At 34.1% G+C, this 22,448-nt stretch overlaps 1 protein-coding gene across 1 annotated transcript in view; it reads right to left on the reverse strand.

Annotated features, from left to right (window-relative positions):
- gstcd (glutathione S-transferase, C-terminal domain containing) overlaps window positions 1-22,448 on the reverse strand; it is a 133,468-nt gene that overhangs the window by 36,385 nt on the left and 74,635 nt on the right. Inside the window, exons 6-8 of the mRNA XM_058385913.1 lie at window positions 4,986-5,101; window positions 3,308-3,352; window positions 1,748-1,876 (exon numbers count right to left, since the gene is read on the reverse strand). Coding sequence (XP_058241896.1) covers window positions 1,748-1,876; window positions 3,308-3,352; window positions 4,986-5,101 — 290 coding nt within the window. The remainder of the gene's footprint in view (window positions 1-1,747; window positions 1,877-3,307; window positions 3,353-4,985; window positions 5,102-22,448) is intronic.

Raw genomic sequence — 22,448 nt, forward strand, 5'->3', positions numbered from 1 at the left:
CCCTTTCTCATTAACATTCTCCTCCTCCATTTTTCTTCCTCCTCCTCCAGACACCTGCTCCCATTTCTCATTAACATTTGGCTAGCTCCTCTTCCTTCTCCTCCTCCTCATCACCACTTCAGCTTATGTTTCTAATTAACATTTGCCTATGCATCATCATCATAATCATCACCATTGTCACTGTTACCACCATCATCATCGTCACCATCATCGTTGTTGCCATCATCGCTGCTACCACCACCATCATCGCTGTTGTCATCGTCATCATCACCATCATCATCAATGCCACCATCTTCATCACCATCATCATCTTCATTGTCACTATCATCACCATTACCATCGTCATAGTCACAGTCACCACCACCATCATCATCATCACGACTAGCATCATTGCCATCATCACCTTCATTGTCATCTTCATGGTCATCACCATCATCATCACTATCATTGTCATCACATCATCATCATCATCTCCACCATCATCGTCTTCATCATCGTCACCACTATTATCGTCACTATCACAACCATCATCGTTACCATCATCACAACCATCACGATCACCATCATCGCCACCATCATCACAACCATCGTCGTCATTGTCTACATCTTTCTCTTCAACCCTCTCCTCATCATCATTCTGACAATCCCATCACCATCATCCATTGCATCCTCATTTTCCACCTTCCTCATGTTTTTTCCATCCTCCTCCTCCTCATAATTCTGCTACTTTACACTCATCGCTCTTCTCCTCCTCATCTTCATCACAAATATGACTGAGCAGGTGAGGGTTGAGGTTATTACACAATGAAACAACCTCGGATGCTTGAAAGGCAGCTACACTGTGAAATCACAAACTTGCCATAGCCAAAATCTTTAACCACAAAGTCATCACTTCATTACCATATTCCTGCTCCTCCTTCTCATCATCATCATCATCATCTTAATTCTTCTCCTTATTCTCCTCTTCTTATCTATCCTCCTACTTCTCCAGACTACACTAAACTGTAATATGATATATGACTCGCTTTTCTGATAAAACCGAGTGATGATTTCCAATGATGACTCTGAAAACCGACACTTTTTAAAGCTTCACTTAGTGTAAAGGCTGCTTAATTTAGAGATAATAGCGCTCTTTTGGGTGTTAGAGTAGTGGGAGTGCTAGCAGAGCTGTGGATTGGAAGCTGAGAGCTTCGTTCTCGCTGCATCTGGTATTTCAGGCGGCAAAAAAGGCGAGAACTAACTAAACCATTCACGCTGAAGACAGGGTGGGAAAAAAATGGCAGTGACTCAGTGCTGCGTGAGAGCTAGCAAACAAAAGCTGCACTCAAACACACATTCCTGACTTGAACGAAATAAAGCTGGAGGTTTAAATGCACAGAAATGTGTCAGCATTAACGTATGGATTAAAGTTTGTGTATAAGAAAGGTTATCAGCTTAGCTTTGTGGTTTAACAACAAACAACACTTCCGGTCGGGTTCTCAAGCTGCTGGGGTTAAAGAATGGACTAAATAAAGAGTTTAATAAAATTTTATTCAACATCAGCGGCAACCTAAGAAAAAAATAGCAAAGAAATTGCCTTTTTAATTCAAATTGACGTTTGTCATCTTCATCTTGTCCTCAGTGTATGCGCTCGGCTGTAAAAGCCCGAGATGTACTACATCACTAACGTCTCTCTGAATCAATTCAAGCTCGAGTCGAACTGTTTGTAATTAAATTAGACGGTCATTTTAATGGGATCATCACTCACCCCGACTTGGAAGTTTCCTACGAAGTAGTCGAGGTTCGCCTGGACGAAGCTGATGTTCTGAAGCCCGAGCTGTGAGCTTCGGTCTCTTGCTCTGACCAGAGACTCTTCTTTGTTTTCTATAAGGATGACCTAAAAGAAAAAAAAAATGGTACCACACTGGTCCTATAAAGTGTTTACGCAACGGGGTGTACTTACTTATACACTCACTGAACACTTTATCAGAAACAGCTGTATAACTCCTCACTCATGCAATTCTCTAATCAACCAATCACATGACAGAGGTGCACTGCATAAAGTCATGCAGATAATGGCCAGTCCCAATGGACAGTTCCAGTCCCAGGTCCACCAAGCTGCCAATGCAGGGCCCCTGAGCAGGGATGTATAAAATGAGATCAGTTGTAAGTTGCTATGGATACAGGCATCTTCCAAATGGCAGAAATGTAAATATTAGTGATTTTCACCATGGCATAATTGTTAGAGCCAGATATACTGATATGAGTACTTCGATAACTGCTGATCTCCAGGAACTTTCACACACAACAGTCTCAGAGTGGTGCAATAAAGAAAAGTACCCCATGTAAGCAGTAGTCTTGCAGACGGAAACGCTTTGTTGATGAGAGAATGGCCAGGGCTGACAGAAAGGATGTAGTACCTCAGTTTATCACTCTGTACAACTGTGGTGAAAAGCACCTCAAAAGGCACAACATCTTTAACCGTGAGGTGGAGGAGCTACAACAGTAGGTGGCTATGTTGTGTTCTCCTTCTGTCAGCCCAGAACAGGAGGCTGTGGCTGCAGTGAGCACGGATCTACTTGATGAACCTCAGTTTGTGTTGACGCAATTGGATTTTAGGGTCAGAATTTGGTGTCAACAGCATGGATGGCATTAAACCTGCTTTGTGTCACCAATCCAGGCTGGTGGAGGCTGTTAATACCAATCAATCATCAACTTGTAGGCCACAGCCTATTTGAGTATTGTTGCTGACCATCTGCATCCCTTCATTCCCCCATCTCCTATGATAAGATGTATGACACGATAATGCACCATGTCACAAAGCAAAAAGTCATCTCAAACCGGTGTCACAAACATGATAATGAGCTCCATGTGTGTCAGTGGCCTTCTCAGACACCAGAACACCTTTGAGGTGTGAGAAAAATAAAAGATATGCCGCATGAAAGTGCGCCTAAAAAATCTGCAGGGATGGAGTGTATGATGCAATCACATCAACATGGACCAGAATCTCAAAAGAATGTCTACAACATCTTGTGGGATCCATTCCAATGAAGAACCGAGGCTGTTTCGAGAGCAAAAGGAGGCACTAGCTATTATTAATACAGGATTCCTAATAAAGTGTCCAGTGAGTGCAAACTTAACCTTTCAATAAATCATTACCGATCTCTGGCATCAATGTAAGCTAAATCAGAGTGAATACACAAGCCCAAGATATCACTGAACTACCTGGAGGGGAATACTCCAGCCTCCACTTTGGGTAGACGAGTATAGAATTTCATCTCCGTCTCGACTACGGCTGAACAAAAGAAGAAAGCGATGCTGGACTTACCTGACACTGAGGAAGCGTGTGTGCCAAAACAATCCCAACATGGCCCTGAAATGAAACGCACAAAACAAAAGAAGAAAGTCTCAAGATGCAGCTTTCAAAGTACCATCAGATCAAAGGCTGGCCATCAGAGCTGAGCTCCGTCCGTCAGAGTATTGCCCTGTGAGCCTCAATGCCTGTGAACTGCACATGAAAGACTGAATATCCAGACATGGCTGCTGTGCACAGCATAACAAAAACACAAGAGAACATGACGGTGTGTGTATGAACATGTGTCTGTCTCACACACACTATACAATATGAAAGAAATCAAATTTTGGGACAAGTGGGTCAAGAGCTGATATTGAGGACAAACAGGATAACAAATGCTAGACTACACACTACACTGGCTCTTTACACCACGGGCAAAATTAAATAATATTTTTAAACCTTTCGGGAACAATATTTTTATAGTTTTTTGTGAAAGAATGTACGTTTTTCTTTTATTTTTCTTTTATTTTTTTTTGGCTAAACTTCAGCCACAGGAACAAGTTTTCCTGCTATGTCTTGCTGAGGTAAAGAGTTGAATTCGTTAGCAATATGCACATATTATATCAGATTAAGATCATTCCAAATGATATGATAAAGTCATCCGTTATTAAGGACACTTCAAAACATTCATGTTGTAAATAATCTATGAATAATATTTGTGGGTTTTGGAATATTTTCGTTAAACATGTTAATCAAAGACTGTATGGAACAAACAGGTAGCTAGCTCAGCGGTTAAGATGTTGGACTGTTGAGCATGAAGGTTGTGAGTTCAAATCCCAGCAGCACCAAGCTGCCACTGCTGGGCCCTTGAGCAAGGCCCTTAACCTTCAACTTCTCAGGTGTATAAAAGAGAGATAAAATGCAAGTCACTCTGGATAAAGGCGTATATCTTATCTGCCTGGAGGCTAGGAATGAAAGCTAGTATGAACAGGCTAAATTTTTAGTAAGGTCCAAATGCAAGGTTTTTTTTAAAAATTATTATTTATCTTTTTTTTTTTTTGCTGAAATATGGCTGATTTTCAGTAGCACCAGTAGTAACTGTAGTTTTATTTAGAAAAACAAAACCCCAAACCAATCAGTGAGTGTCTTAACCAGGCAGTTGAGCGCATTTGGTGATGTAAGGCTGCTCTGCCATGAAAACCCATTCCATGAAGCTCTCTCTACACTGTTCTTGAGCTAATCTGAAGGCCACATGAAGTTTGGAGGTCTGTAGCTACTGACTCTGCAGAAAGTTGGTGACTTCTGTGCACTGTGTGCCTCAGCATGCCCTGACCCCGCTCTACTTATACATGGTCTACCACTTCGTGGCTGTTGTTCCACTTTGTTATTATACCACTGACAGTTGATCGTGGAATATTTAGTAGTGAGGGAATTTCACGAATGGACTTATTACAGGTGGCAACCTATCACAGTACCACGCTTGATCTCTGAGTTCCTGAGAGCGACCCATTCTTTCACAAATATTTGTAGAAGCAGTCTGCATACCTAGGTGCTTCATTTTATACACCTGTGGACATGGAAGTGATTGGAACACCTGATTTCAAGGATTTGGATGGGTGTCCTAGAACCTTTGACATTACAGTGTATGTTTTATTTAAATGATCATCATTTACATTTTCTAAATTCAAGTTGAGAAACCCTTCGGACTTACTCCTCCACTGCAGAAGTCCACTATAGTGTGATTAGGACCAGCCAGCTCCTTCACCATGGCGACAAGGTTGTTCAGCTGCTGCTGCTTTCGTGCAGCACGAGTGTCTGACATCTTACCTGCGAACAACAAATGATAAATGATTCATCACTAAAGTCTGTGCAATACGGATACAAGAAAATAAATATGACGGGTCATAAAGCTGGACATTGTGAGTGATGACCGTATGAGGAGAAGAAATTCTCTCAAACAGGTGCAATTCATTTTAAAATGGTTTTAGAGCCACCGAAACTTGACACTTTTTATACATACACGTATTTATTACCGAGAGTTTCTACTAAGCATATGGTCAGGCCCACAATTAGTCGTGGGTGAGTTTATATATTTATTTAAAAAAAAAAAAAAAAAAAAAAAGAAATCTGTATGAAGACTTGTCTATGGGCTTAATTAGTTTAGTTCACACCTTCTGCTAGTCTTCAGTACGAACAGCAGTTTGTAAAAAACCTCACAAATCAAGTATGCTGTAGATAACAGTTACAGTAAGATCAGGTGCTTAAATAAAAACACACATATATTTGCATAATTATGGCTTTTGTGTTCTTTGCATCGTTACTTAAAATTCACAGCAGCTATTTTACATCCATATGCAGAAATGGATGCAAGTTTTCTTGACTCTAAGAAAGAAATGATGCAATTCCAACCTTCACATTTTCATTTCCAGCAAGAGTTTGAAAGATGAGGAACGAATATGGTTTATCAAGAAACCGAGGAACCCTTAAAAAAAAAAAAAAATCACACCTCTACATGAAATATAGAGCTCAGTAATGAAAGAAGAATAAAGAAAGTTTGTGTGTGACGCACAAAGCATGAAAGCCAGCAGTAGATGCCAGGTTTTGTTGTATATTATTTAAGAAAAAAAAATGGCAAAGTTCTTTTTGTAACTTCGGATTAGACCGTACTTCATGCACATACACCTTATGTAGCTTGACTGTGAGCGTGATCTCTGTGGAAGACCATTAAACCCGAACAACACTCATATGCGCAGGTGTAAAAGTTTACCTCAAACACTTCATTATGTGAAAAAAAAAAAAAATCACCAATAAAATCTATTTGCCTTTACTTTTGATTCAGACATGCTTGTTAATTTTTATTCATCACCAAACTGAAAATATTTAATTTTTTTTTTTGGACATTTTTGCCAATTTCCCCCTCAGTCATAGGAACACTGATAAACATTATTACTATAGCAACTAGTAGTAGGAACACTGATAAACATTATTACTATAGCAACTAGTAGTAGGAACACTGATAAACATTATTACTATAGCAACTAGTAGTAGGAACACTGATAAACATTATTACTATAGCAACTAGTAGTAGGAACACTGATAAACATTATTACTATAGCAACTAGTAGAAGGAACACTGATAAACCTTATTACTATAGCAACTTGTAGTAGGAACACAGATAAAAAAGAATACTATAGCAACTTGTAGTAGGAACACTGATAAACATTATTACTATAGCAACTAGTAGTAGGAACACTGATAAACATTATTACTATAGCAACTAGTAGTAGGAACACTGATAAACATTATTACTATAGCAACTAATCATAGGAACACTGATAAACATTATTACTATAGCAACTAGTAGTAGGAACACTGATAAACATTATTACTATAGCAACTAGTAGTAGGAACACTGATAAACATTATTACTATAGCAACTTGTAGTAGGAACACTGATAAACATTATTACTATAGCAACTAGTAGTAGGAACACTGATAAACATTATTACTATAGCAACTTGTAGTAGGAACACTGATAAACATTATTACTATAGCAACTAGTAGTAGGAACACTGATAAACATTATTACTATAGCAACTAGTAGTAGGAACACTGATAAACATTATGACTATAGCAACTTGTAGTAGGAACACTGATAAACATTATTACTATAGCAACTAATCATAGGAACACTGATAAACATTATTACTATAGCAACTAGTAGTAGGAACACTGATAAACATTATTACTATAGCAACTAGTAGTAGGAACACTGATAAACATTATTACTATAGCAACTAGTAGTAGGAACACTGATAAACATTATGACTATAGCAACTTGTAGTAGGAACACTGATAAACATTATTACTATAGCAACTAATCATAGGAACACTGATAAACATTATTACTATAGCAACTAGTAGTAGGAACACTGATAAACATTATTACTATAGCAACTAGTAGTAGGAACACTGATAAACATTATTACTATAGCAACTTGTAGTAGGAACACTGATAAACATTATTACTATAGCAACTAGTAGTAGGAACACTGATAAACATTATTACTATAGCAACTAGTAGTAGGAACACTGATAAACATTATTACTATAGCAACTTGTAGTAGGAACACTGATAAACATTATTACTATAGCAACTAGTAGTAGGAACACTGATAAACATTATTACTATAGCAACTTGTAGTAGGAACACTGATAAACATTATTACTATAGCAACTAGTAGTAGGAACACTGATAAACATTATTACTATAGCAACTAGTAGTAGGAACACTGATAAACATTATTACTATAGAAACTAATCATAGGAACACTGAAATATTATTACTATAGCAACTTGTAGTAGGAACACTGATAAACATTATTACTATAGCAACTTGTAGTAGGAACACTGATAAACATTATTACTATAGCAACTTGTAGTAGGAACACTGAAAAACATTATTACTATAGCAACTAATCATAGGAACACTGAAATATTATTACTATAGCAACTTGTAGTAGGAACACTGATAAACATTATTACTATAGCAACTTGTAGTAGGAACACTGATAAACATTATTACTATAGCAACTTGTAGTAGGAACACTGATAAACATTATTACTATAGCAACTTGTAGTAGGAACACTGAAAAACATTATTACTATAGCAACTTGTAGTAGGAACACTGATAAACATTATTACTATAGCAACTAATCATAGGAACACTGAAATATTATTACTATAGCAACTTGTAGTAGGAACACTGATAAACATTATTACTATAGCAACTAGTAGTAGGAACACTGATAAACATTATTACTATAGCAACTTGTAGTAGGAACACTGATAAACATTATTACTATAGCAACTTGTAGTAGGAACACTGAAAAACATTATTACTATAGCAACTAATCATAGGAACACTGAAATATTATTACTATAGCAACTTGTAGTAGGAACACTGATAAACATTATTACTATAGCAACTAATCATAGGAACACTGAAATATTATTACTATAGCAACTAGTAGTAGGAACACTGATAAACATTATTACTATAGCAACTAGTAGTAGGAACACTGATAAACATTATTACTATAGCAACTAGTAGTAGGAACACTGATAAACATTATTACTATAGCAACTTGTAGTAGGAACACTGATAAACATTATTACTATAGCAACTAGTAGTAGGAACACTGATAAACATTATTACTATAGCAACTAGTAGTAGGAACACTGATAAACATTATTACTATAGCAACTAGTAGTAGGAACACTGATAAACATTATTACTATAGAAACTAATCATAGGAACACTGAAATATTATTACTATAGCAACTTGTAGTAGGAACACTGATAAACATTATTACTATAGCAACTTGTAGTAGGAACACTGATAAACATTATTACTATAGCAACTTGTAGTAGGAACACTGAAAAACATTATTACTATAGCAACTAATCATAGGAACACTGAAATATTATTACTATAGCAACTTGTAGTAGGAACACTGATAAACATTATTACTATAGCAACTTGTAGTAGGAACACTGATAAACATTATTACTATAGCAACTTGTAGTAGGAACACTGATAAACATTATTACTATAGCAACTTGTAGTAGGAACACTGAAAAACATTATTACTATAGCACCTTGTAGTAGGAACACTGATAAACATTATTACTATAGCAACTAATCATAGGAACACTGAAATATTATTACTATAGCAACTTGTAGTAGGAACACTGATAAACATTATTACTATAGCAACTAGTAGTAGGAACACTGATAAACATTATTACTATAGCAACTTGTAGTAGGAACACTGATAAACATTATTACTATAGCAACTAGTAGTAGGAACACTGATAAAAATGATTACTGTAGCAACTTGTAGTAGGAACACTGATAAACATTATTACTATAGCAACTAGTAGTAGGAACACTGAAATATTATTACTATAGCACCTAGTAGAAGGAACACGGAAAAACATTATTACTATAGCAACTTGTAGTAGGAACACTGATAAACATTATTACTATAGCAACTAGTAGTAGGAACACTGATAAACATTATTACTATAGCAACTAGTAGTAGGAACACTGATAAACATTATTACTATAGCAACTTGTAGTAGGAACACTGATAAACATTATTACTATAGCAACTAGTAGTAGGAACACTGATAAACATTATTACTATAGCAACTAGTAGTAGGAACACTGATAAAAATGATTACTGTAGCAAATAGTAGTAGGAACACTGATAAACATTATTACTATAGCAACTAGTAGTAGGAACACTGAAATATTATTACTATAGCAACTAGTAGTAGGAACACTGATAAACATTATTACTATAGCAACTAGTAGTAGGAACACTGATAAACATTATTACTATAGCACCTAGTAGTAGGAACACTGATAAACATTATTACTATAGCAACTAGTAGTAGGAACACTGATAAACATTATTACTATAGCAACTAGTAGTAGGAACACTGATAAACATTATTACTATAGCAACTAGTAGTAGGAACACTGATAAACATTATTACTATAGCAACTAGTAGTAGGAACACTGATAAACATTATTACTATAGAAACTAATCATAGGAACACTGAAATATTATTACTATAGCAACTTGTAGTAGGAACACTGATAAACATTATTACTATAGCAACTTGTAGTAGGAACACTGATAAACATTATTACTATAGCAACTTGTAGTAGGAACACTGAAAAACATTATTACTATAGCAACTAATCATAGGAACACTGAAATATTATTACTATAGCAACTTGTAGTAGGAACACTGATAAACATTATTACTATAGCAACTTGTAGTAGGAACACTGATAAACATTATTACTATAGCAACTTGTAGTAGGAACACTGATAAACATTATTACTATAGCAACTTGTAGTAGGAACACTGAAAAACATTATTACTATAGCAACTTGTAGTAGGAACACTGATAAACATTATTACTATAGCAACTAATCATAGGAACACTGAAATATTATTACTATAGCAACTTGTAGTAGGAACACTGATAAACATTATTACTATAGCAACTAGTAGTAGGAACACTGATAAACATTATTACTATAGCAACTTGTAGTAGGAACACTGATAAACATTATTACTATAGCAACTTGTAGTAGGAACACTGAAAAACATTATTACTATAGCAACTAATCATAGGAACACTGAAATATTATTACTATAGCAACTTGTAGTAGGAACACTGATAAACATTATTACTATAGCAACTAATCATAGGAACACTGAAATATTATTACTATAGCAACTAGTAGTAGGAACACTGATAAACATTATTACTATAGCAACTTGTAGTAGGAACACTGATAAACATTATTACTATAGCAACTAGTAGTAGGAACACTGATAAACATTATTACTATAGCAACTAGTAGTAGGAACACTGATAAACATTATTACTATAGCAACTAGTAGTAGGAACACTGATAAACATTATTACTATAGCAACTTGTAGTAGGAACACTGATAAACATTATTACTATAGCAACTAGTAGTAGGAACACTGATAAAAATGATTACTGTAGCAACTTGTAGTAGGAACACTGATAAACATTATTACTATAGCAACTAGTAGTAGGAACACTGAAATATTATTACTATAGCACCTAGTAGAAGGAACACGGAAAAACATTATTACTATAGCAACTTGTAGTAGGAACACTGATAAACATTATTACTATAGCAACTAGTAGTAGGAACACTGATAAACATTATTACTATAGCAACTAGTAGTAGGAACACTGATAAACATTATTACTATAGCAACTTGTAGTAGGAACACTGATAAACATTATTACTATAGCAACTAGTAGTAGGAACACTGATAAACATTATTACTATAGCAACTAGTAGTAGGAACACTGATAAAAATGATTACTGTAGCAAATAGTAGTAGGAACACTGATAAACATTATTACTATAGCAACTAGTAGTAGGAACACTGAAATATTATTACTATAGCAACTAGTAGTAGGAACACTGATAAACATTATTACTATAGCAACTAGTAGTAGGAACACTGATAAACATTATTACTATAGCAACTAGTAGTAGGAACACTGATAAACATTATTACTATAGCAACTAGTAGTAGGAACACTGATAAACATTATTACTATAGCAACTTGTAGTAGGAACACTGATAAACATTATTACTATAGCAACTAGTAGTAGGAACACTGATAAACATTATTACTATAGCAACTAGTAGTAGGAACACTGATAAACATTATTACTATAGCAACTAGTAGTAGGAACACTGATAAACATTATTACTATAGCAACTAGTAGTAGGAACACTGATAAACATTATTACTATAGCAACTTGTAGTAGGAACACTGATAAACATTATTACTATAGCAACTAGTAGTAGGAACACTGATAAACATTATTACTATAGCAACTAGTAGTAGGAACACTGATAAACATTATTACTATAGCAACTTGTAGTAGGAACACTGATAAACATTATTACTATAGCAACTAGTAGTAGGAACACTGATAAACATTATTACTATAGCAACTAGTAGTAGGAACACTGATAAACATTATTACTATAGCAACTAGTAGTAGGAACACTGATAAACATTATTACTATAGCAACTAGTAGTAGGAACACTGATAAACATTATTACTATAGCAACTAGTAGTAGGAACACTGATAAACATTATTACTATAGCAACTAGTAGTAGGAACACTGATAAACATTATTACTATAGCAACTAGTAGTAGGAACACTGATAAAAATGATTACTATAGCAAATAGTAGTAGGAACATGGATAAACATTAATACTATGAAAACTAGTAGTAGGAACACTGATAAACATTATTACTATAGCAACTAGTAGTAGGAACACTGATAAACATTATTACTATAGCAACTAGTAGTAGGAACACTGATAAACATTATTACTATAGCAACTAGTAGTAGGAACACTGATAAAAATGATTACTATAGCAACTAGTAGTAGGAACACTGATAAACATTATTACTATAGCAACTAGTAGTAGGAACATGGATAAACATTAATACTATGAAAACTAGTAGTAGGAACACTGATAAACATTATTACTACAGCAACTAGTAGTAGGAACACTGATAAACATTATTACTATAGCAACTAGTAGTAGGAACACTGATAAACATTATTACTATAGCAACTAGAAGTAGGAACACTGATAAACATTATTACTATAGCAACTAGTAGTAGGAACACTGATAAACATTATTACTATAGCAACTAGTAGTAGGAACACTGAAATATTATTACTATAGCACCTAGTAGAAGGAACACGGAAAAACATTATTACTATAGCAACTTGTAGTAGGAACACTGATAAACATTATTACTATAGCAACTAGTAGTAGGAACACTGATAAACATTATTACTATAGCAACTAGTAGTAGGAACACTGATAAACATTATTACTATAGCAACTTGTAGTAGGAACACTGATAAACATTATTACTATAGCAACTAGTAGTAGGAACACTGATAAACATTATTACTATAGCAACTAGTAGTAGGAACACTGATAAACATTATTACTATAGCAACTAGTAGTAGGAACACTGATAAACATTATTACTATAGCAACTAGTAGTAGGAACACTGATAAACATTATTACTATAGCAACTAGTAGTAGGAACACTGATAAACATTATTACTATAGCAACTAGTAGTAGGAACACTGATAAACATTATTACTATAGCAACTAGTAGTAGGAACACTGATAAAAATGATTACTATAGCAACTAGTAGTAGGAACACTGATAAACATTATTACTATAGCAACTAGTAGTAGGAACATGGATAAACATTAATACTATGAAAACTAGTAGTAGGAACACTGATAAACATTATTACTATAGCAACTAGTAGTAGGAACATGGATAAACATTAATACTATGAAAACTAGTAGTAGGAACACTGATAAACATTATTACTACAGCAACTAGTAGTAGGAACACTGATAAACATTATTACTATAGCAACTAGTAGTAGGAACACTGATAAACATTATTACTATAGCAACTAGTAGTAGGAACACTGATAAACATTATTACTATAGCAACTAGTAGTAGGAACACTGATAAACATTATTACTATAGCAACTAGTAGTAGGAACACTGATAAACATTATTACTATAGAAACTAATCATAGGAACACTGAAATATTATTACTATAGCAACTTGTAGTAGGAACACTGATAAACATTATTACTATAGCAACTTGTAGTAGGAACACTGATAAACATTATTACTATAGCAACTTGTAGTAGGAACACTGAAAAACATTATTACTATAGCAACTAATCATAGGAACACTGAAATATTATTACTATAGCAACTTGTAGTAGGAACACTGATAAACATTATTACTATAGCAACTTGTAGTAGGAACACTGATAAACATTATTACTATAGCAACTTGTAGTAGGAACACTGATAAACATTATTACTATAGCAACTTGTAGTAGGAACACTGAAAAACATTATTACTATAGCAACTTGTAGTAGGAACACTGATAAACATTATTACTATAGCAACTAATCATAGGAACACTGAAATATTATTACTATAGCAACTTGTAGTAGGAACACTGATAAACATTATTACTATAGCAACTAGTAGTAGGAACACTGATAAACATTATTACTATAGCAACTTGTAGTAGGAACACTGATAAACATTATTACTATAGCAACTTGTAGTAGGAACACTGAAAAACATTATTACTATAGCAACTAATCATAGGAACACTGAAATATTATTACTATAGCAACTTGTAGTAGGAACACTGATAAACATTATTACTATAGCAACTAATCATAGGAACACTGAAATATTATTACTATAGCAACTAGTAGTAGGAACACTGATAAACATTATTACTATAGCAACTTGTAGTAGGAACACTGATAAACATTATTACTATAGCAACTAGTAGTAGGAACACTGATAAACATTATTACTATAGCAACTAGTAGTAGGAACACTGATAAACATTATTACTATAGCAACTAGTAGTAGGAACACTGATAAACATTATTACTATAGCAACTTGTAGTAGGAACACTGATAAACATTATTACTATAGCAACTAGTAGTAGGAACACTGATAAAAATGATTACTGTAGCAACTTGTAGTAGGAACACTGATAAACATTATTACTATAGCAACTAGTAGTAGGAACACTGAAATATTATTACTATAGCACCTAGTAGAAGGAACACGGAAAAACATTATTACTATAGCAACTTGTAGTAGGAACACTGATAAACATTATTACTATAGCAACTAGTAGTAGGAACACTGATAAACATTATTACTATAGCAACTAGTAGTAGGAACACTGATAAACATTATTACTATAGCAACTTGTAGTAGGAACACTGATAAACATTATTACTATAGCAACTAGTAGTAGGAACACTGATAAACATTATTACTATAGCAACTAGTAGTAGGAACACTGATAAAAATGATTACTGTAGCAAATAGTAGTAGGAACACTGATAAACATTATTACTATAGCAACTAGTAGTAGGAACACTGAAATATTATTACTATAGCAACTAGTAGTAGGAACACTGATAAACATTATTACTATAGCAACTAGTAGTAGGAACACTGATAAACATTATTACTATAGCAACTAGTAGTAGGAACACTGATAAACATTATTACTATAGCAACTAGTAGTAGGAACACTGATAAACATTATTACTATAGCAACTTGTAGTAGGAACACTGATAAACATTATTACTATAGCAACTAGTAGTAGGAACACTGATAAACATTATTACTATAGCAACTAGTAGTAGGAACACTGATAAACATTATTACTATAGCAACTAGTAGTAGGAACACTGATAAACATTATTACTATAGCAACTAGTAGTAGGAACACTGATAAACATTATTACTATAGCAACTTGTAGTAGGAACACTGATAAACATTATTACTATAGCAACTAGTAGTAGGAACACTGATAAACATTATTACTATAGCAACTAGTAGTAGGAACACTGATAAACATTATTACTATAGCAACTTGTAGTAGGAACACTGATAAACATTATTACTATAGCAACTAGTAGTAGGAACACTGATAAACATTATTACTATAGCAACTAGTAGTAGGAACACTGATAAACATTATTACTATAGCAACTAGTAGTAGGAACACTGATAAACATTATTACTATAGCAACTAGTAGTAGGAACACTGATAAACATTATTACTATAGCAACTAGTAGTAGGAACACTGATAAACATTATTACTATAGCAACTAGTAGTAGGAACACTGATAAACATTATTACTATAGCAACTAGTAGTAGGAACACTGATAAAAATGATTACTATAGCAAATAGTAGTAGGAACATGGATAAACATTAATACTATGAAAACTAGTAGTAGGAACACTGATAAACATTATTACTATAGCAACTAGTAGTAGGAACACTGATAAACATTATTACTATAGCAACTAGTAGTAGGAACACTGATAAACATTATTACTATAGCAACTAGTAGTAGGAACACTGATAAAAATGATTACTATAGCAACTAGTAGTAGGAACACTGATAAACATTATTACTATAGCAACTAGTAGTAGGAACATGGATAAACATTAATACTATGAAAACTAGTAGTAGGAACACTGATAAACATTATTACTACAGCAACTAGTAGTAGGAACACTGATAAACATTATTACTATAGCAACTAGTAGTAGGAACACTGATAAACATTATTACTATAGCAACTAGAAGTAGGAACACTGATAAACATTATTACTATAGCAACTAGTAGTAGGAACACTGATAAACATTATTACTATAGCAACTAGTAGTAGGAACACTGAAATATTATTACTATAGCACCTAGTAGAAGGAACACGGAAAAACATTATTACTATAGCAACTTGTAGTAGGAACACTGATAAACATTATTACTATAGCAACTAGTAGTAGGAACACTGATAAACATTATTACTATAGCAACTAGTAGTAGGAACACTGATAAACATTATTACTATAGCAACTTGTAGTAGGAACACTGATAAACATTATTACTATAGCAACTAGTAGTAGGAACACTGATAAACATTATTACTATAGCAACTAGTAGTAGGAACACTGATAAACATTATTACTATAGCAACTAGTAGTAGGAACACTGATAAACATTATTACTATAGCAACTAGTAGTAGGAACACTGATAAACATTATTACTATAGCAACTAGTAGTAGGAACACTGATAAACATTATTACTATAGCAACTAGTAGTAGGAACACTGATAAACATTATTACTATAGCAACTAGTAGTAGGAACACTGATAAAAATGATTACTATAGCAACTAGTAGTAGGAACACTGATAAACATTATTACTATAGCAACTAGTAGTAGGAACATGGATAAACATTAATACTATGAAAACTAGTAGTAGGAACACTGATAAACATTATTACTACAGCAACTAGTAGTAGGAACACTGATAAACATTATTACTATAGCAACTAGTAGTAGGAACACTGATAAACATTATTACTATAGCAACTAGTAGTAGGAACACTGATAAACATTATTACTATAGCAACTTGTAGTAGGAACACTGATAAACATTATTACTATAGCAACTAGTAGTAGGAACACTGATAAACATTATTACTATAGCAACTAGTAGTAGGAACACTGATAAACATTATTACTATAGCAACTAGTAGTAGGAACACTGATAAACATTATTACTATAGCAACTAGTAGTAGGAACACTGATAAACATTATTACTATAGCAACTAGTAGTAGGAACACTGATAAACATTATTACTATAGCAACTAGTAGTAGGAACACTGATAAACATTATTACTATAGCAACTAGTAGTAGGAACACTGATAAACATTATTACTATAGCAACTAGTAGTAGGAACACTGATAAACATTATTACTATAGCAACTAGTAGTAGGAACACTGATAAACATTATTACTATAGCAACTAGTAGTAGGAACATGGATAAACATTAATACTATGAAAACTAGTAGTAGGAACACTGATAAACATTATTACTATAGCAACTAGTAGTAGGAACATGGATAAACATTAATACTATGAAAACTAGTAGTAGGAACACTGATAAACATTATTACTACAGCAACTAGTAGTAGGAACACTGATAAACATTATTACTATAGCAACTAGTAGTAGGAACACTGATAAACATTATTACTATAGCAACTAGTAGTAGGAACACTGATAAACATTATTACTATAGCAACTTGTAGTAGGAACACTGATAAACATTATTACTATAGCAACTAGTAGTAGGAACACTGATAAAAATGATTACTATAGCAAATAGTAGTAGGAACATGGATAAACAGTAATACTATGAAAACTAGTAGTAGGAACACTGATAAACATTATTACTATAGCAACTAGTAGTAGGAACATGGATAAACATTAATACTATGAAAACTAGTAGTAGGAACACTGATAAACATTATTACTACAGCAACTAGTAGTAGGAACACTGATAAACATTATTACTATAGCAACTAGTAGTAGGAACACTGATAAACATTATTACTATAGCAACTAGAAGTAGGAACACTGATAAACATTATTACTATAGCAACTAGTAGTAGGAACACTGATAAACATTATTACTATAGCAACTTGTAGTAGGAACACTGATAAACATTATTACTATAGCAACTAGTAGTAGGAACACTGATAAACATTATTACTATAGCAACTAGTAGTAGGAACACTGATAAACATTATTACTATAGCAACTTGTAGTAGGAACACTGATAAACATTATTACTATAGCAACTAGTAGTAGGAACACTGATAAACATTATTACTATAGCAACTAGTAGTAGGAACACTGATAAACATTATTACTATAGCAACTAGTAGTAGGAACACTGATAAACATTATTACTATAGCAACTAGTAGTAGGAACACTGATAAACATTATTACTATAGCAACTAGTAGTAGGAACACTGATAAACATTATTACTATAGCAACTAGTAGTAGGAACACTGATAAACATTATTACTATAGCAACTAGTAGTAGGAACACTGATAAAAATGATTACTATAGCAACTAGTAGTAGGAACACTGATAAACATTATTACTATAGCAACTAGTAGTAGGAACATGGATAAACATTAATACTATGAAAACTAGTAGTAGGAACACTGATAAACATTATTACTACAGCAACTAGTAGTAGGAACACTGATAAACATTATTACTATAGCAACTAGTAGTAGGAACACTAATATTAATACTATAGCAACTAGTAGTAGAAACACTAATAAACAATTATTAATATGGCCACTAGTAGTAGGAACACTGATAAACACTATTACCATGGCAACCAGTATTAGGAACACTGATAAATATTATTACTATAGCAACTAGTAGCAGGAACACTGATAAATATTATTACTATGGCAACTAGTTATAGGATCGCGAACCCGAGACTTCAAATCCTTGTACATACAGTATGAAAGTAGTTTTACTCAGAAACCGGAATGCACAAAGCTTCCTTTCCTGAAAACTTTCCAATGGTGGAAAACCTAACATTATTGTAACTTCTGACAGTTAATAAAATATCAGACACTGGAGACTCCTTCCATAAATGTTCAATAACTATCTACTTGCAAAAAAAAGAAAAAAACCCTCAATATATCAGAAATAATAACAATAGAACCTGTGATTTGTCTTGCAGCAGGAACACTTAGAATTATTCAACATGAATCATGAATTCTAACCAATCAGTCTAAGAATTCAACAACAGCCAGTATGAATAATTATAGTGCACATGCCTACTTCATTAAAGACATATAAATTGTAGAGTTCAGTGGACATCATGGCGTTCATGGCACGCTGAGAAACATTTTATTTAACAGGGAATACTACAGAAGCAAACAAGCTTTTTCTGAAGTCAAGGTAGGGCGTCTCTTTTTCAGTGCTTCACGGCCCCGTTGCGCCCATAGCAATCTAGATAACGTGCCCTGAGAAAAGTAAAAAATGATATAGCAATGATTTCCTATATCGCTCAATCGTCTGTAAGCGAAAACGAAGGCGGCATCACATTATCATCTCCCGAGTCGCACATCTGATCTATCTCCGTTTCCGTCCTCACTCGGAAGAGCATTCTCGGTGTGCACTATAATATAAATGGCCGTGTGGAAAGAGGGACAGTGGGCAGGGACGACGTGCCGAACAGAGCAGTAATTACACAGTGAAGAACTAGCAGCTGTGGCTGAAACACAAAGTTAATAGAGTGACTGTGAGATAGAAGGGTGGTTCCTTCTATAGGTATAGCATCACAGCTGAGAAACAAACAAGCAGGACTTGAGTAGAGACTAGAAGTGATGGGAAACAGATCAACCAATCAATTAACAACCCCCCCCCCCACAAAAAGCTTTGATAAAACTCCCAACACTATTTCCCTTCACCTTCAGAGGATCATTAATCTTATATTAGAAAGCTGAACTTTTTAGAGTTAGGTCTAGAAAAAGGAAAAAATAAAAATAAATCAATGAAGGAGAAACAAACAAGACCAGACAGATAAAAGATAATGAGAAGAGCACACTAACACATATAACCTTTCTATACAACCATGGTGAGCAGAAAGGCATGTCAGAAAACATAATAAAGTGAATGTAAGCAATAAATAAATAAAAATCTGGTCCTTAATTTGATCCTGAGCTAAGGGTAATGTTTGTCTAGATGTTCTCCTAGGGTCCATGCAGGTTTCCTTTGGGTCGAGACTCATGCTAGTATTCCTGGGATAGACTCTAAATCCAAAGATGCCCTGATCAGGTAAAATCACTTACTGATGAATTTATGAAAGATGTAAAGCATGAGGTGAATCAGGGCATTGTTTCCACAAACCACAAATCAGAAACTTGCCTAAACTAAGGTTTGTTTTTGTTTCCAGACAAATAAGTGGTTAAGGCTCTGGGATGTTGATCTGAGGATCGGGGTTTGAGCCCCAGCACCACCAAGCTGCCATTGTTGAGCTCTTGAGCACAGCCTTTAACCCTAACTGCTCCAGGGATGCCGTATCATGGCTGACCCTTAAATCTGATGCCATCCCCAAAAGTTGGGATATGTAAAGAAAGATTTTCACTGTGCTGTAATGTATATGTGAGGCTTCTTTTTCTATTCTAAATGGTTGTTCCTCACAATCCGGCAACCTATCAAAAATGCACATTTCACTCTATAATGCAGCAGAGAAACTTTCATATGGTTTCATGCTAAACAGCTGCTACAATAAGATCTGTGGACTCTTAAAAAGAAATCTGAAGATGTCCCAATTTAATTTGACATTAATGAGGCTGCAAACTGGATTTTTGTTCACTTGAAATTTCTATTAATTAATTTATTTTTTTAAATTTATTTTCTTGGCTAGGGAGAAAAAGTTTCATGAACTTATAATGAACAAGAAGCAAACAAAAACACGATATTTCAACTTGAAATGTACAGCCTTTTGTTTTTCTCAGAAGTGCAGAGTTAGTACTCAATAAACTAAATAAAATGTCAGTAAACTAAAAACTGATTTGGAATCAGCATGTGTGCAAGTTAACAATAATTATCCAATCAGAGATGTTGATTAGAAGTTTGTCATGATTGGTTGATTGGTAGTGGTCCATATACTGTTTTCCCCCATTTATATGATCTCCTTTGAACTGATCATTTATTTCATATAAACAGCCAAAATGCTCTGATATTTTTGCACCATATGTGTCAGGGCAGGATCGTTTCCATCACCTTCACACTGGCACAAACTCTCCAGTCGTACATGACAAAGCGTTTACTAAAAGTGGTTTCTCATTAAAGAGGTGTGAGACGGAACATTTCAACACTCGGCTCTAGCGTCTCTCATCGTGTTTATTAATAATTGTGTATGCAAGATGATAAAATACCCATGGCGGACGGCCCAGGTGGTTCGATCCGTCAGCCCTGTTCCAGGCCACGGCTTCGCTCACTATGGCTGGCTGTGATTGGCAGTAAAATGGGACATTTAAAAGTTAGCAAACAAGGTCTAAACAAGCAAAATGGCACTGTATCCAGCAAGCTTTCAGAAAGTGGATACTAGGGAGATGGAGGTTTTGGCGGCATTTAATGAATAATGAGCGCGTGGGTATTAGTGGGAGATGCCAAGTTGGAGTGTGAGACACAAAGTTGGAGAGTTAAAATAGAAATGAGGCAATCCCCGATGCCTGCCAATTCAACTCCCACAGGAATATAACACATTAGCATGGAGCGGCGCCCAGGCTTGTAGAGGAAACAGGATGCATGGAATAGAGAAATATAAATTGAAGGCCGAGGGGAAGAAGTTGGAGGGAAAAATAATCAGGTCTTTGGTGCACTGCAATTCTCTGCTTATGTGCACACGATTTAGAAAATGAAAAATATCAGCAGGTGTTCAATTAATAATCACATTCAAAAGTTTATGACATTAATAATTCAGGTTTTAAATGCAAGTGTTAAGCGTTAATGAGCCTATATTGTAACACTGCCACAGAAAGCAAATAATAGTAGAAGTGATAGACCAATAATTGAATCCATCAATGAATGAATAAATAAATAATCAATCCAACAAATAAATTACATTTATGATTCAGATAGATAGACAGACAGACAGACAGACAGATTTTAGGAAGATGCCCTTATCCAGAGCGACTTACATTTGACTCAATTATACACCTGAGCAATTGAGGGTTAAGAGCCTTGCTCAGGGGGGCAGCAGTAGCAGCTTGGTGGTCCTGAAATTTGAACTCACAACCTTCCCTCCATCTATAATCTAACATTTTAACCATTCTTGATTCTGATTGGTCAGGATGTGTTAATAAAGTTTCTGTCACAGCAGCTCTGATGACGGTAATTGCACATTATTGCAAACATCTGCCTTTTACTCATAGGTCATACTGAATTCATCTTATATTCTATTCCTAAGTCTATTTCTATTCAATTTTTATGACCCGAAGTGTCCAAAAAAAAAAAAAGGTATTTCACAGCATGTGGTACTGCGTA

Source organism: Hemibagrus wyckioides, linkage group LG03, assembly GCF_019097595.1.
Source record: "Hemibagrus wyckioides isolate EC202008001 linkage group LG03, SWU_Hwy_1.0, whole genome shotgun sequence".
Taxonomy (NCBI): domain Eukaryota; kingdom Metazoa; phylum Chordata; class Actinopteri; order Siluriformes; family Bagridae; genus Hemibagrus; species Hemibagrus wyckioides.